The sequence below is a fragment of the Lepisosteus platostomus genome, chromosome 1 (assembly GCF_059453375.1).
Source record: "Lepisosteus platostomus isolate fLepPlt1 chromosome 1, fLepPlt1.hap1, whole genome shotgun sequence".
NCBI classification, from domain to species: Eukaryota; Metazoa; Chordata; class Actinopteri; order Semionotiformes; family Lepisosteidae; genus Lepisosteus; species Lepisosteus platostomus.
The window spans coordinates 73,058,348-73,073,567 of record NC_142611.1 but is presented as its reverse complement, the minus strand read 5'-3'; the positions used below and the strand labels follow the sequence as shown (position 1 = coordinate 73,073,567).

General features: G+C 38.6%; 1 protein-coding gene across 11 annotated transcripts in view; it reads right to left on the bottom strand.

The window, feature by feature from the left end:
* Positions 1-15,220, bottom strand: part of bltp1 (bridge-like lipid transfer protein family member 1) — a 117,500-nt gene that overhangs the window by 20,220 nt on the left and 82,060 nt on the right. For 3 of the 11 annotated variants that reach the window (XM_088637201.1, XM_088637223.1, XM_088637210.1), the window contains 12 exons: positions 14,291-14,505; positions 13,692-13,890; positions 13,325-13,384; positions 12,769-12,995; positions 11,112-11,312; positions 9,364-9,494; positions 8,129-8,252; positions 7,905-8,014; positions 7,397-7,481; positions 6,380-6,430; positions 3,020-3,264; positions 1,960-2,175 (listed from right to left, as the gene is read on the bottom strand). In XM_088637201.1, coding sequence (XP_088493327.1) covers positions 1,960-2,175; positions 3,020-3,264; positions 6,380-6,430; positions 7,397-7,481; positions 7,905-8,014; positions 8,129-8,252; positions 9,364-9,494; positions 11,112-11,312; positions 12,769-12,995; positions 13,325-13,384; positions 13,692-13,890; positions 14,291-14,505 — 1,864 coding nt within the window. The remainder of the gene's footprint in view (positions 1-1,959; positions 2,176-3,019; positions 3,265-6,379; positions 6,431-7,396; positions 7,482-7,904; positions 8,015-8,128; positions 8,253-9,363; positions 9,495-11,111; positions 11,313-12,768; positions 12,996-13,324; positions 13,385-13,691; positions 13,891-14,290; positions 14,506-15,220) is intronic. The other 8 variants (XM_088637259.1, XM_088637266.1, XM_088637275.1 and 5 more) reach the window with 6 other exon arrangements.

The window sequence follows — 15,220 nt, the reverse complement described above, 5'->3', positions numbered from 1 at the left end:
TGAAATAGGTCTTGTTGGTCCACTACTACACAGTCTATGTCTGAAAAAGGAACTCTCCAAGGCATGGGTTTCCAATCTCTTTACTTATGAAATCCTTGAACTAACAAGTAAAAGTTAGAGATCTTAATTATTCTGTTTTATAAGTAATTTAAAGGGCAAATTCCAACATATTTAGGAATTGGAAACATTCAATTTTATCCTATTAATTTAATAGGTCAATAAAGGGTTTAGTTAACAGAGCTAAGCTGGCACAAAACCCAGCAAGGGAAGGGAAAATTTCCTACAACCAAACGCCACCACACATTCACATAAGATAAATATCTGCACCAATCCAGGACCCGGAATCAGGCAGTCAGGAAGTGGAAGCAGCTGGTTTAGACTAAAATTATAGCCACTACTACAATAAATGCAGAAAAGAGAAGTGGTGGTTGGTGGAGACCCCATTCTCTGGAGCAGTGCAACTGAGATTTGCATCTGGCACTAAGATAACAGTAACCGACAGTGGCTGATAGTGTTCATAGTCAACGGTATCCCAAGTAAAGGAAGGCGAAGACCCAGATGTTCTTATCTGTCGGCACAAACATCAGCCTAAACAGCAAACTTTTCATCTATAACAAATTCAAACACCTTACAAACAGAACAATTAATGTGACATTAGTTTACATACACTGCTCCAGAGACAGGACAGATAAAAAGGGGGAACTTTTTAAAGATGATTCAGGCTGAGGAAATACACCTAGAAAAATCAAGAGATGCAGCATCTACACAGGCCAGACGGGTACAAAAGTACAGTGATAGGAATATTCAAATGCAGACGTAATTGTAATTCAACAATAAATGACATGTTTAAAAGAAGTTGCCATTATGGGAGACTTCAACTTTCCCCACTTAGACAGGGAAATAACTTATAGAAATTAGCAGCAAAAACCTACAGTAAATGGGAAACATGGTTAATAACTGCATTTTTATCTAGTTTGTCTACAAAAGGAAATGTTTGTGTTGATTTATATAACCAAGACAGAAGGAGGCAAAAAGAAGTCAGAGAACCATTAGGGAACTGTGATTATAAGATGTGCTTTGAAAATGTATTCATTCAATCAGGTTCAAGATTGTACAATTCAACAACTCAAAAGTGTACAATTTCAAGCAGAATTTAAAGGAATAATACATGGCTTAAGATAATTAAAATGGATACTGATTCTGCAGAAAATGGATGGCAACAATTTACACCGATTATGCGTGAAGAACAGAGCTCCATTTGTAGTAACAGATGGCAGTGTGAGTATATGGTGTTACATTGATCACATCCTGATGTGAAAACATTCCAGCAGGACAATGCTGTTTGTGTAACAACGGCTTTCATGAAAGATACCAATATTCCTTGGATACCCTACTAAATAAACTTTAAAACCCTCACAGATGAGCTGGAACAATGTGTGGCATCAAGGGCCAGGAAACAGAAACAGGATCCCACAAAAAAAATCTCCAACCTACTGCATAGCATGCACCGCAGAGCTTGTATTATTTCCAGCCGTGGTCACACAAACTACTAGCATGAGATTTCCACAGTAGATCCCCACTTGATTAACCCCATGGATGACAAAATCTACATAATGAACTTACTTTGTATGTGTGTTCAACACAATATTGATACATCTGCTATAATAAGACTCATTTGCCTAGCTTCCTTTGACAATCAATCACAAGCAATTAACAGCATGCAGCAATTTAACATGTCATTTTAAATCAAATTAGAAATACCTGTTATACGTAAATCAGCAAGACAGCAAAAAAAATCGTGTATGTCTTGCCAATAGAAGTTTTAGCTTTTAATATTGCTCCACGATGAAGTACTTTTTTACGACCAGTGTAAAAGCTTTCAGCTGTGAATTTCCTACAGTATGTCGCCTTAAAAGCTACCAAAGACCTGGGAGAGATGATGACTATCTCCTTCCTTACCTCTTTAAACATATGTCATCGTGGTCAGGCTGCTGAGTAGTTGGATGCAGAACACACTTGCCACTGTCTATCTCAACCCGCACATCCAGCTCAAAATCAATGTTCCTCTCAGTGGTGGAGCTCATGAGGCTTCTGTTAGCAGGTGTCCCTGGCCAGCGCTCCGAGAACAGCTGGCTAACAGCAGCAAATCCTGAGGACTTCTTGCGGTTTGTTTGTCTGTAAGCAGTTTAACAGAATTATCTGTGCAAAGTTCACTGAACAGGAAAATTAAGTTCCACATAGTGACCATTAGTATTTCATGCATTTAAAGCACATGAAGGTGGACTCAAGGTGTAAAATTGAATGCATCTGGAAATGTGTGTAACAGCATTTTAGCAAAATGTTTCAGACGTGTTCTGGATCACTGGCAGTTTAGTCAGATTTTTTAGATGTGTACCTTTACCTATTCTTCATGCACCGTTCTATCCCAATGCAGTGGCCCAGTATTATCCTTCATGGTAATAATTCAGGTTTTCCTTAAATAAAAATAAAATGTCTCTTGAAAGCACTAGGTGACTGCTGTACTACTACTACTGCAACATTACTACTTTAATGTTTTAAAATGACTGAATTCCAGGCTTCTGTCTTTCCTTTGTCATTTACATTTTTATACCAAATCTGGGTGTCTCCTCATCAGGTAGGCAGTGTCAAATGCATGCACAGTACAACGATAGGGTAACTGATCCTCATTATTAAAAGACATTTTTAAATTACTCAGAAGCTGATGCAATTGATTCGCAGTGAGTTTTCAATGTCAGCTGGGTCTGTAGTTCGAATTTTACCCAGATAATACATTTCAGAGGTAATCACCTCTAGTTCCATTGTAAATTTCCATTGGAATAGGTTTATTGCATTATATATTCAAAAATCATGGAAGGTAAAAGGATATATCAATGGTTCCTTGTGAACATGTTAAATGTTTTCATTCATTTCACAGCCAGTGTTGATGGTGCAAGCCACTGTTCTAGGATGTGGTGAGAGTTATTCATGAGCCACTGAGAGACAGACAAACAGCGCTCACATTGTCCTCCTGTAGAAGGGCTGCCTCTCCTTCTCAAACTCCTCATCTTTGTCAGAGTCTTCGCTGGAGGACAAGGAGCTGTCTTCTCGCCTGCTTTCCTCGGGCTGGAAGGGAATGCTTGGTGAGAAGACTACGGGGGTGTTGGGTGTACTGAACACTGAGTGTGATCCGTCACTAACAGATGGGAAATGAGGTGGCTCGTCAATGGTGTTTGACAACAGGTCCACTTCTGTCTCCTCCGGAAACTGATTGATGCATGAAAAAATTCAAAATTCATAGTTACACAGCAGTCAAGTGACTGCAGATCATATCACATATTTCCCTGAAGCAGATATCAGCCAGTGAGGTAACTAAATCACTTGTTCGGTAAATAAGTCACATATCCTTTTCAAATTCCACAAAATTCTCACGTACAAATAATAATTCCATACACTTAGATACTATAGCACTTTTTTTAGATACTTCATTCAAAAGCACTTTTACAAATATTGGGGACTCCCCTCCACCACTGCCAATGTGCAGCCCCGACCTGGATGATGCGACGACAGGCATAGTGCGCCAGAACGCTCACCACACATCAGCTGTCAGTGGGGAAGGGAACAGAGTGAGGAAGCCAATTCATAGATGGAGGTCATGACTGGCAAAGGCCAATGGGAAATTTGGCCAGGATGCCGGGGTAACACTCCTACTCTTTTTGAGAAACGCCCTGGGATTTTTAATGACCACAGAGACTTAGGACCTTGGTTTTATGTCTCATCTGAAGGACAGTGCCTTTGTTTACAGTATAATGTCCCTGTCACTATTGGGACATTAGGACCCACAAAAACCACAGGGGAAGTGCCCCCTACTGGGCCAACTAACACCTCTTCCAGCAGCAACCTTAATTTTCCCCAGGTCACCTCATATCCAGTTACAGACCAGGCTCACACCTGCTTGGCTTCAGTGGGTTGCCAGTTACGAGTTGCAGGGTGATATGGCTGCTGTACAAACACACTAAATGACATTACCACAACAGCTGACATGATCATTTAACTATCCCTGGACTAGTAGTTCAGTCCAATTACTGCATATGGTTTGGCTGATATCTGCTAAAATAGTATCTGGGCAAAACACTGTTTTTCAGCAGGGCTCAATGCTCATGCACTTTTCTTTAAGCAGACAGAAGTGTTCAAAGAATGAATGAGGAGTGATAGAACAGAAACCCACACAAAGGCAAGACTGAGATAAAGAAAAATCATTATCTTACTTGCAATGCCCTGGAAAAATCTACTTATAGTTTTAAGCAATCTGTCGATAGGACATTTACCAATATGAGGCATATGATTTATTAAAAAGCTGATGTAACCATTCTCATTTTTAGTTCAACAGTAAATCAAATTTTCCTCCTTAATACCATTGATATATTAAACATGTCAAATTTACTACAAGAAAATTAAATCGGTGCAAAATAACAGCCTCAGTGCACACCACCTGATGCACCACCACCATCTGATTTGCAACTAGTGAAAGATCAAGAGAACAACAAAAGGAATTCCCACAACCTGAATGACGCTGGAGGCAATCAGACGTGAATCAGAATTCAAAAAAACTGAGAAAGACTAACATGCAAATTCAAAATAAGAATACTGTAAGAGTATGCAGAACTCTCACACTGGGGAAGTTTATAATACTGCAATCTGCTGAGCCAGCACTCACACTTGAAATAATAATCACTCGTTTCCAGATTTACCAGAGGGATTGCACTTTTTTAAATTATTGTCCAAATTTTACTGATCTACACAAACTCCTGCCTCAAAAATATTATGGGGTCTTGCAGATAAGATTTGTTTTTTTATCATGTAAAAAAATGCTTTTGGGGACTCACAAACGAGAGCCCTACAATTTTGCAGGGGAGAAGGAGGAGACACCTCCAAATCTGCCCACCTTCGGGGGTCCCCCCCTTTGAAAGCACAACCCTGTATGGGAGGCACGGTGTCAACTGGAGGAGAGGCATGATCCTGCAAGCTCCCAGGAGGCCATAACGCTCACGACATCACCAGGAGCCGAGACAGCCCTGGCCAGGCAATCCCAACAGTTCCCTTAGTATTAGTCGGACATTTCTGCACCGCCACTTGGGGAGTCACAGTCACAGTCGGCTAGTGACGTGAGCCTTTCAAAGCCGTGGACACCTGAGTGACCTGTCTTAGTCTGCTCTACTGGTTGTGCCACTTGTGAAAACATTCCAGTTATCTTATTACTAGGACTAAACTTCCGGTATACAGTCTTCCAAGTTCTAAAGGGTTTCATAGTGATTGACTGAGCTTGTCTGAGGGACTAAAATATTTTTTTTTGATCCCTGGTTATTTCCTTATAAAAATGAAGGAAAAAAGCACGAACAGAATAATCACTATGCAGTAAAATTATATCTACAGCTTATTTCCTATTTAATATGAATACGTACAGTAAATGAAAGATGGTGATCTTGATTTATTAAAATATATAGGATTCATAATGTTCCTTTCTTTATTCTTTCTACATGATTATTAGAAAGCCGTTTTAGAAAGAAGAAATGGTGAGTGCATTAAGTAAAACTAATTCCTCCATCAACTGCACCACAATTTCTTTTTAAAATCTATGGTCCCACATGTGCTCTATAAAATATTACAAAAAGGTGTTTTGGGACCACACACACTTGGCTTAAAGAAAACTATCTCCTGGGCATTGAGCTCACAGAATCCAATAATCACATTCACAAGGGGGTATATTTCATTTTAATTGTGATTGCATAAAAGGTGTTTAACTGACTTATAAATCCCATATAAAGAGCTATTAAAATAAAAATCAATACACTAACTACTAAGTTTGTAGATGCATAAAATAAATTTCAGGAAGTGTGGTGGGAAAGAATATCACTGGATTCCACAGATGTAGCTTACAGTCTGAGTTTAGTCTACACAGCTGTTTTGTCTATTAGAGTTGTCAAAAGAGTACTGCGGTGCATCTGTATATTTTTAAGTATTGAAGATTGACTTTTTATGTTATAAAACAATTACTCCATAAACCAATTAAAAAGTGCAATATAGCTTCATAAGCCTGTACTAATTTTTATTTTAGAGATCAAACAAAAAATAAATCTTTAGTTTGTTTTTATTTTAATAAATATTTACCATTCTAGATTGAGAAATAAGGTTAAAATCACAGCTCAATGCATTAAAATGAACCTTTGGGTCACATATTAATATAATGTTTTTGTCTTTGTTTTTTTCTGCATACTCTTTTGTACTGAATTTGCATGTTCAGTTAAATTGGGTTTATCAATTAGGTATTGTGTGTTAGTTGGAAAGGAAAATTATTTTTCTTTCTTTTTGGTTTTACAAATACCTTAAAAGGTCTTTCTCCAGGACTGTCGGGATAGAAAACTGGGATATCTAACTTTAAAACAAACATTAGTACAATTAAGTCTAAAGAAACTGCAAAAACCTTAAAACAATACCCAAATTGATATTGCAATCCATTCCATTGCCACTTGAGTTGTAATCAATCTGACATGCTGTTTTTGGAACTTAATTTTTTAGTAAGTTTTTCTTTTTAGTTCCAAAAAGGTATTTTTCACAAAATGCAGAACACCAAAAATAATGAAAAGATTACTCAAGTACCTCAAATAATTCTGCTTCTGACTGTAAACCTCGATTGCATTGTAACCGTCACAAACAAAAACAACAATGCACAATGATATAATGAAAAACAAAATGGATAAACCATAAGATCATAAGAATGTAAAATGAACTCGCTAAGCACACCCCATGGGACAGATTGCTTTTTCAGGGCACCTGACTTAGTCTAAAAGATCATTATGTCATGCCATATAACTAAGAAAGATCCATCCATCCATTTTCTAACTTCATCTAACTGCAGGGGAACCGGAGCCTATCCCAGCAAGCTACAGGCGCAAGACAGCACATACTCTCGATGGGACACTTTTCCACTGCAGCACACACACACACACCAGGGCCAATATAACATAGAAAGAAACATAAAAAATCAGCATGTAAAAGATGTATTGCTTTCTTTTGATTTGATATATTCAATACAATCGAACAGATTTATTTAATGGCTGAACATTTCTTCAAAACGTGTCATATTCTTCAGCGCCACAGGTATCAAACATTATTACAGCACCCAGCCTGGACTGCTATATCAGCAAAGCCTTATCAAAGTACCAATGAAAGTACTTAGGCTCTGAATATAAATCAAAACCTCTGTTAACATTTCATTGATGACGGACTGGAATGATGGGCTACACGTAATTGGTAATGAGTGTCGATATGGATTTAAATGAGAGTTCATTAGTTATTACACTGAGAGGGGTTTAAAAAAGCACTGTATGCTGTTTTGTACCATGTCCTGTATATTGAAGGTCACTCTAGGCCCCGGAGAGCAGGCATCCACTCGGATTTCTGGCAGCTCTTCTCCATCACCCAGCCTAGAGTTAAGGAACCAAAAGAGCCACTAATCAATATGTAATAAACAAATCAAATCAAGTCTTCACAATCAATCTTCTTTTTCCCCATGTTGTCATCACTGAATAGAATATTTAAAAAGGCAAACAATATACTCAGAAACAATACTATTCCGAATATTCCGATCCTTAACTTAAGAATTACCAAGGAGGCACTAAAGTTCATAGATTCAGTTAATAAAAAAAATCCTTACACAGAACTAGACACAAAAGCTGTCAACATCTATCATGTGTTAAACTACTAGAAAAGATTCCTTTGGAAATAAAGATAATTGTCTTTCAGAAAAAGCTGAGTTAATTTACAGTATAAAATGATGATAGGCTTCTTAATTCAAGCAGTTTGCAGAGAACACTCTTTTAAACTTTTGACAGACTTGCACTTATTACCTTGCCTTGTCCATCCTCTTCAAAGGAGGTCTCCCAGTAGCCGCTATGCTTTTTGACCGATTATAACTGGGTTTGTATCCAAGACCCCACTTGTCTTTTAAAGAAGCAGCCTATGGAAACAGACAGAAAGCTGTTTCAGTTTTATTTATTTAAAAACGATGGGCCATGCCTATAGAACGTGTTTAAACAAGTCATTCATTGTGCTCTCAAACAGGTCAGCCCACCCTCATGCTGGATCTCCTCAGCTTCTTGCGGACATCTCTTCGTATATCATTCACGGCAACAGACTCCAGCTGCTGGTACCTTTGAATTTCCTGGTTTATTGTGCCTTCGCTTGCACCTAGTTTTCTGCAAGACAAAATGGATTAAAATGATATGTTTTTAACATTAAAGTTTTGTGTCAGGACCACAGTTTTGTGCATTTCAAGAACTATTGTGTAGACTCAGAATTTTTACAAGTCTAAGAATAGGCCTGTAGATACTGTTTTCAGAAGACAAATACCTCAAAAACTATAGTGGGACAAGCACAGGTCACTTTCAGTCTGAAAAGCAGAAAAAAAGAAAACTGACAATATTCTGACTGGAGAACCTTCTTTATGCGACGGTATGCCTCAATTGTGTTTTTTAATTATTTTTTTAGCATGGAATTAACCTATACTAGCTCCTTTGCAGCTTGCATGGTGGCACAGCTACCTGTACCTACTTGAGCCTCTACAGTGGACAAGGTTAATGATGACTGCATAATAAGGATTTTACTCCTTTGCTATAGCAAACCTAAGTTGGTACATACAACGTTGACAAGTCATCCAATTAGCTGAAAAGCCTCCTACACTGGTCTCTGTAAATTTCCTCAATCAGGCAGTGAATTTTAATCAAAGATTCAAACACATAGACCAATGAGCTTTCAAAACAACTCAGGGATAAGTTGTAGAAAAGCACAGAGCAGGAGAAGTGTACAAAAATTCAAAGACTCTAAATATCCCATTGAACAGGGTGATTATTAAGAAGTTGAAGGTGTGTTGTATCATCCAGACACTGCCTAGATTAGGCTGTCTCGTCAAACTGAGTTGCTGTGACAGGATGAAACCTGTTCATTTGGCCTCATAGTGATATGTCTAACATTAAAAAGAGCCACAGAATTCAATGGTTGCAAAGGGATAAGACGTCTGAAACTCAACAATATCCCGGTCACTCCAAAAAGGTAGCCTGTATGGCAGGATGGCAGATCCATCTCAAATACTATATGGAGTTTGCAAACAAGTTGTGGTCAGACCAAATTGGAATTTTTGAGCAAAAGCGTTATGCCTAGTACAAACCAAACACAGCACAAAACCCTTTCTATACTATCCTTATAGTCAAGCATAGGAGGGTTCTAGGTTTTTAATACCAACCAATGTCATTCCTCAAAATTGACCGGGGAACATTTTTCTCCATGCATACTTTTTCCTGGCATACTTACTTCAGGTCATCAATCACTTTGGCTTGCTCATTCAGCTCCCTTATGTCCACCAAACGCTTAGTTATCTTCCTTCCCCGTCCATCGCTAACCTGGGTCCCGGCCACACCCTGACGGCGATGATCAACTGGTTCCTGCATACAATGCCAGACATAAGATATTAACAAGACAGAAGTCTGCATTTCAGTTTTGTAGCCCACAATCACCCAAACATGCAAAAATCAGAAGTCACACTGAAAGCACCAGCACCCATTACCAAGCTTCAGACTCTTCTTTGCTAATCTAGATTGGACATTTTTAAAATAAATGTAGAAATAACTTCCATCTACAACTTTTTATACTTGCACATGTAGCATTTGCAGGGTTGAGACTTAAAGATGCAAGATTTTGATTCACTAGTTTAATTATTGAAGTCTTTTCACAAATAAGTCTGTTACTAAGATGTGTAGGAAAAATTGCCCATGACTTTTTCACCACTATGTGGAGCTTTTTGTTGAATGGAAGAAAGAGGGTAGTATAGTTTCAAATGCCACCTGACATACGTTTACCAAGTTTCATTGTTTCACATCTTTCAACGAGTACTGAGGTGGAAGAGGAAGAGACTGGTTTCTCTTTGAAGAGATCTCTTTAAAAGGTTTTGGGTCAGACTTAATATTGCTGATGTTAAAAAAAACAGATTTAGAAACAAAGGTGATTCAAAGGCAAAGACAGTGTCAGCTGCTTTAAGTCTGCACAGGAAGGGCAATGGGACTGGTTTTATGTTGCCTGAAGATCCTGCGGAGTTGATGGGTAATTTTGTCCTAATCTTGGATGATTACTGAAGCTGGATTACTGAAGAGTTCTTTAATCGGATATGCAGTGGTGATACAGGCATCTGAAATCAAGCCCTTACAAATGCACTTCTTTTTTCACAGGCGGGGTGAACCCGTTCACGTCCCTTATAAGCATTATAAGCATATATCAACATAACTAGGAATTTCCAGACCCAAATCCATATTCCACTTGTGCATCCCCTCAATTCCCAACATGCCCTGTATTCCCAAGATAAAAAAAATCAGCTCCATTTTACTGAATGACCCCTAAAACTGAAACCTTTTTCCCCAGGCCTACCTGGTATCTCATACCACTCACAACCTGATCTGTGCAATCGTCTTATCTACAGTTCCCTCAACTTCCTATATCACACCTCAGGTTTCCCTTCATTTGGGCACTCTTTCTCACCATCTCTATGCTCGTTCCAATCTATTTGCCCTTAAGTTTCTTGACGTACACATTTGAAATATTGGGTTTTTCTTCCTGCTTTTCAGTGTGGAATTAGCCTTTACTTGTTTTGTGATGCTCTATGAACTGAATGTAGGTTTTTCTTGTTTCTTGCTGCTTTGCCCTTGAGAAACCTTGGTTTGTTCACTGTTGTACCTATTTACATTTTTTGACATCTTATCAATTAATTTCTTAGTACATCATATCTGTGCAAAATAAATTAACTAAAACTGTACCAAAATTAGTTTTCAGCAGATCTACAAACTATACTGGTTTATTTGTTTTATCTTTTTTCAGAAAGACACATTGTCCGTCCCCAAGTGCTGTATTTCCTAAAATAACCACAATCCCAAAATCTTGTTTCGGAAGTGTCGAATTTTTTCAGCATTTGAAATTACACACCCTCTAAAAGAAACACCTGAGGAAAGCCCATTTAATTGGACAGTGATTCCAGCCCTCACAGAAGAAAGTACAACTCAACAGCTACATACGCATCCCCAAGACAGAGGTCTGCGTGCTTTAGTGAAGGATCTTCTAGACAGGTGGCTGTCAGAAGATGTTGAAGCACTGAAAAAATCAGATGGATCAGAGGATCTCTGGCTTTTAGGGCTCAGTCCAAGAAGGTGGTTTACGAGGCGCTCCTTTAATGTTAGCTTTGGGCAATCTCCCGAAACAGCAACTCCATCTACATTCTGAATGGCAAAAAAAAATGAGTGAGGCATGACCTTTTCAGTTTCACCTTACAAAAACGTCATCACAGCTTGATGCAGCAAAGACACAGGCAGATAGACGCTGGAGAGTGTTATAATGATGTATAAAGCTTTAAAGGAGGCTGTGATCCACCCCTCACAGGAATTTCAATTATTCACACTGTAAACTTTGTCAGTGGTTTGATTATTAATTATTATTATTATTATTATTATTAATACCAGTGTACTAGGAGTTTTACAAAATGGTGCTTTGTAATTTCATCCAGTCATCCAACCAAAGATTGGACAGGTCATACAACTAGATCAACTAAAGAGATAAAAAACAAAGAACACAAATGTACTGTAAAACAACAGTCATGCTATTGAACCCTAAAAACGTTCTCAAAATATTAGTCGTGATAAGAAAACAAAGAAACAGTCCAAAATAACATTAATAACAGCACAGTTTCCAAAAAAAATACAAGTACTGAACAGAAAATGGAATCACCTGGTTAAATGAGGGACACCAAGTATATCGAAAGTAACATCCAAAAACGTGCATTGCCAGTACAAAGAGCATAGGAAATGGATGACCAAGCAGTGGAGAAATGTGATAGGGTCAGATGAATCATCCTTTACCATGTTCTTGAAGAAAGTGTGGAGCCAGCCTAAAGAATTCTAAAGCCCTGAGTGCTTAGCTTCAACAGTGAAGGGCTCTGGTGGTACCATAATATAATTGGGGCATATTTTCTTAGTACGCTTTGGGTATACACATTCTCTCAGAAGGCAAGGTCAACACTAATTGCTATTAAATAATGCTGAATAGTTAATCTTTACCACCTGTGCCAGCATTTCTGTCCTGTCAGGTGGAGTGTCTTCCAGGATGAAAATGACCCCGTTCGCAGAGTAGGTGTGGTCACCCCGTGGTTAGATGAGCATGACATGGCTATTATCCACATGGCCTTCTCAGTCACCATATCTGAACCCAGCTGAGCATTTACGTAATATTTCTGTACGAAGCCCGACAGTTTCTACCTCCATCAACCAAATATGAGTTGACTTTCTCATGAAATAATGGTGCTGCGTTCCTCCCATTGAAATCCAGACTCTGCTAGGCTGTGCCATAGTGCATACGGGCTGTACTACCTGCATGGTGGCCCAACACCCTAGTATGTGACCTTACATTTACATTGAATTTTTTTCCCCCCAATTTCCCCAGATGTGCCTGGTTATTTCATTAGTGACAAGTATAAAATGGGACCTTAAGATCTACTTTATCAGGCAACAAGTGGAAACTGTTAACATGTGAATATGACTCAGTACAGGCAACATGATCTGAAAGGGGAGCAAAGGGAGTAAAACTGAATTACATGCCTGCTGGTTCCAAGGAACCGGTCCCCGGGAAAGTAAAGCGTAAAGGCTGCTTTAATTTGGGCAGTGTTTCTGAAAAAAGACTAACCATGTGAATGGTGGGAGACATTGTGTCTGGCTCATCCTCGTCAGACAGGTCCGCGATATTGATGGAATTGAGGTCAGCAATGTCATCCACGTCCTCTTCCCCCGTCAGAGAGGTCAAGGTGTTGCCGAGCGCGTTCAGCCTCTTGCCAATGTTAGGGTCCATATGCACATCAATCCCACACATCTTCCACAACACATTCAGTGTCCACGTCCCGGCACTGCTGCTCTCTGACAGAGAAATGGACAAGTAAGACTCTGAAAAACAACTAACGAGGGATTAATCTGTCTAAATATAAAAATGCTGTTGTAAAATACTTGGGAAATTCCTACATGGTATAAAATTCACAGAACTGTGCACAACTAAGGACTGCATATACAGCATTTTTATGCTCGAGTATACATCTTCCCAAAAAGTCTTCTAGCAATTATTCTTCACTGAGAAGCTTTACTTCTAGTATCTATATTAAATTTGAATAGGAGCTTTTTCTATATTTCTCATCCACATACTTAACAATACGTTTTAAATCTATTAACTAGAAATGCATCCATATAATTACCTGCTGAAGGCTGCCCTGTAGTTCTTGAGCATACTTCATATGTGCCATCTGGTACAACACCTGAAAACACACATAAAAAAACATTAAGAAACTTGCAAAACACATGAACGTTTCAATTCCTAGTGATAAATTAAACAATAGAAAACATATATATGAAAAAGTTTGTTTTTTAAAAGTCATTATAATGTTTTTTGTATGTTTGTGAGCTGTTATCTGTTTCTACATTTTACTATATTATGTTTAACATACAGTATTATAAAGTTGTTGCAGGTCTTCACTGTTGAAATGTCGAAAGCCATCATTTTTATTGAAACATGCAGGTGAGATAAACAGGTCTTAAGCTGCCTCATTTCCTGAAATGACTCACAAGCATTCATGATGATATCTCCTCTCACTTCGGGCTTCCAGTCATCCCAGGAGGTTTCAAAGCCCTCTGCGAAACGGATGCAGAAGTTTTTGAAGTGGCCTTTGCTGACCAGAGACTCTGACGAGCAGGCAGTGATGAGAGTGCTCTCAATGGTGAGCACCAGGGCTGAGCCCGTGTCAAAATCAATGGTGTGATTAGCCTGAGAGAAGGACAAACAAGCCCCGGTTAGCTGCCTGAATCACACACACATTGAGAGTAAATATATCACGCAAATGAAAAAAGTTTCTATCCTATAGAACAGCTGGCCCCAACAGGATACACTTATGCCTTTGATATCCACTATATGCGTTTTATAAGAAAATAAGGCATAGATCTGTAGTGCTTTATACTTCCTATAAGTTCTAAAAGCACAAATTAACAAAATCTTACCCAATATGTCCACAATCAAAAACATAATATATCGTATCATTTTGTGTTAAAATAAGCTGTATACTAAAAGCATAACCTATAATAGAATATATATGTCTATTCGGTCAAACAGATTTTACTGTGGTTAAGATACTATGTATCCAGTTATTCTTTCACATTTTAACTAATACCTGTGGTGTTGGGTTGGTGATTGGCAAGCAGATTCCCAAGTCGTTCACAGTGAGCTGAAGGAAAAGAGTACTGAAAGCTTGTGCAGAGGTTTGCTGAATCCCAGGCAACTTATCCACCACCTCTTTAGTGGCCATGTGAATGTCTTTAGTCAGTGCCATGCGCTGCTCATTCCAGTTGTCATATGCCGCTTTATAGTTCAGCCAGAAAAGCACCGCTTCGAGGAGAATAAAAAAAACCCCATCAAAACGAAAGGAAGAAAATTCACAGAGTGCTGGAGAGTATTCAAATTATAATCAAAGCTGCGCTGTATTCATTAAATTACAGCAATGTTTTAATGACATTAATGATAGTGGCGTAGAAATAAAATATACAAGGTGATTATATTGAAATAACACTAATCAGACATATGGTGTACCAAAATCAAATTACACTTAACAACATTTCATTAAACTGCGGTCTTTTAAGACTTAAATAATTACAATAGGAATTACCTCAGATCTATTACAGGCAGCAGTGTTACCATACAGTCTGATCTCATTATATAATGTGATGGCTAATCAAGATTCTGGGCCTGGTAGTGTGATGGACATGTTCTAGTGGTGTTTGTGGACCAAATGGAAGCACTATTCCCTTCTTTACCACAGTTTCCAAACAAATAACCCGGCTGACTAGAGACGCTGTGCTGTAGGAGATGTCACTCAGGTGCAGCCTTAATCCATCCAAATGAGCTACAGTAACTGCTTTGTTATTAAAGGTCAGTAGCACTTTCCAAAGTGAATGTGGGGTGTCCAGTCTAAGATCCATTCTGTGAATTAATTACTCCTTAAAGTTTCCTCTTAATATAAGTGGTGAAAGCATTTCCCACTTCTCCTCCCAATCGACTGATGAGCCTCTTGCACTGGCCGTCTGTTTTGGTTGATTGCCACGGT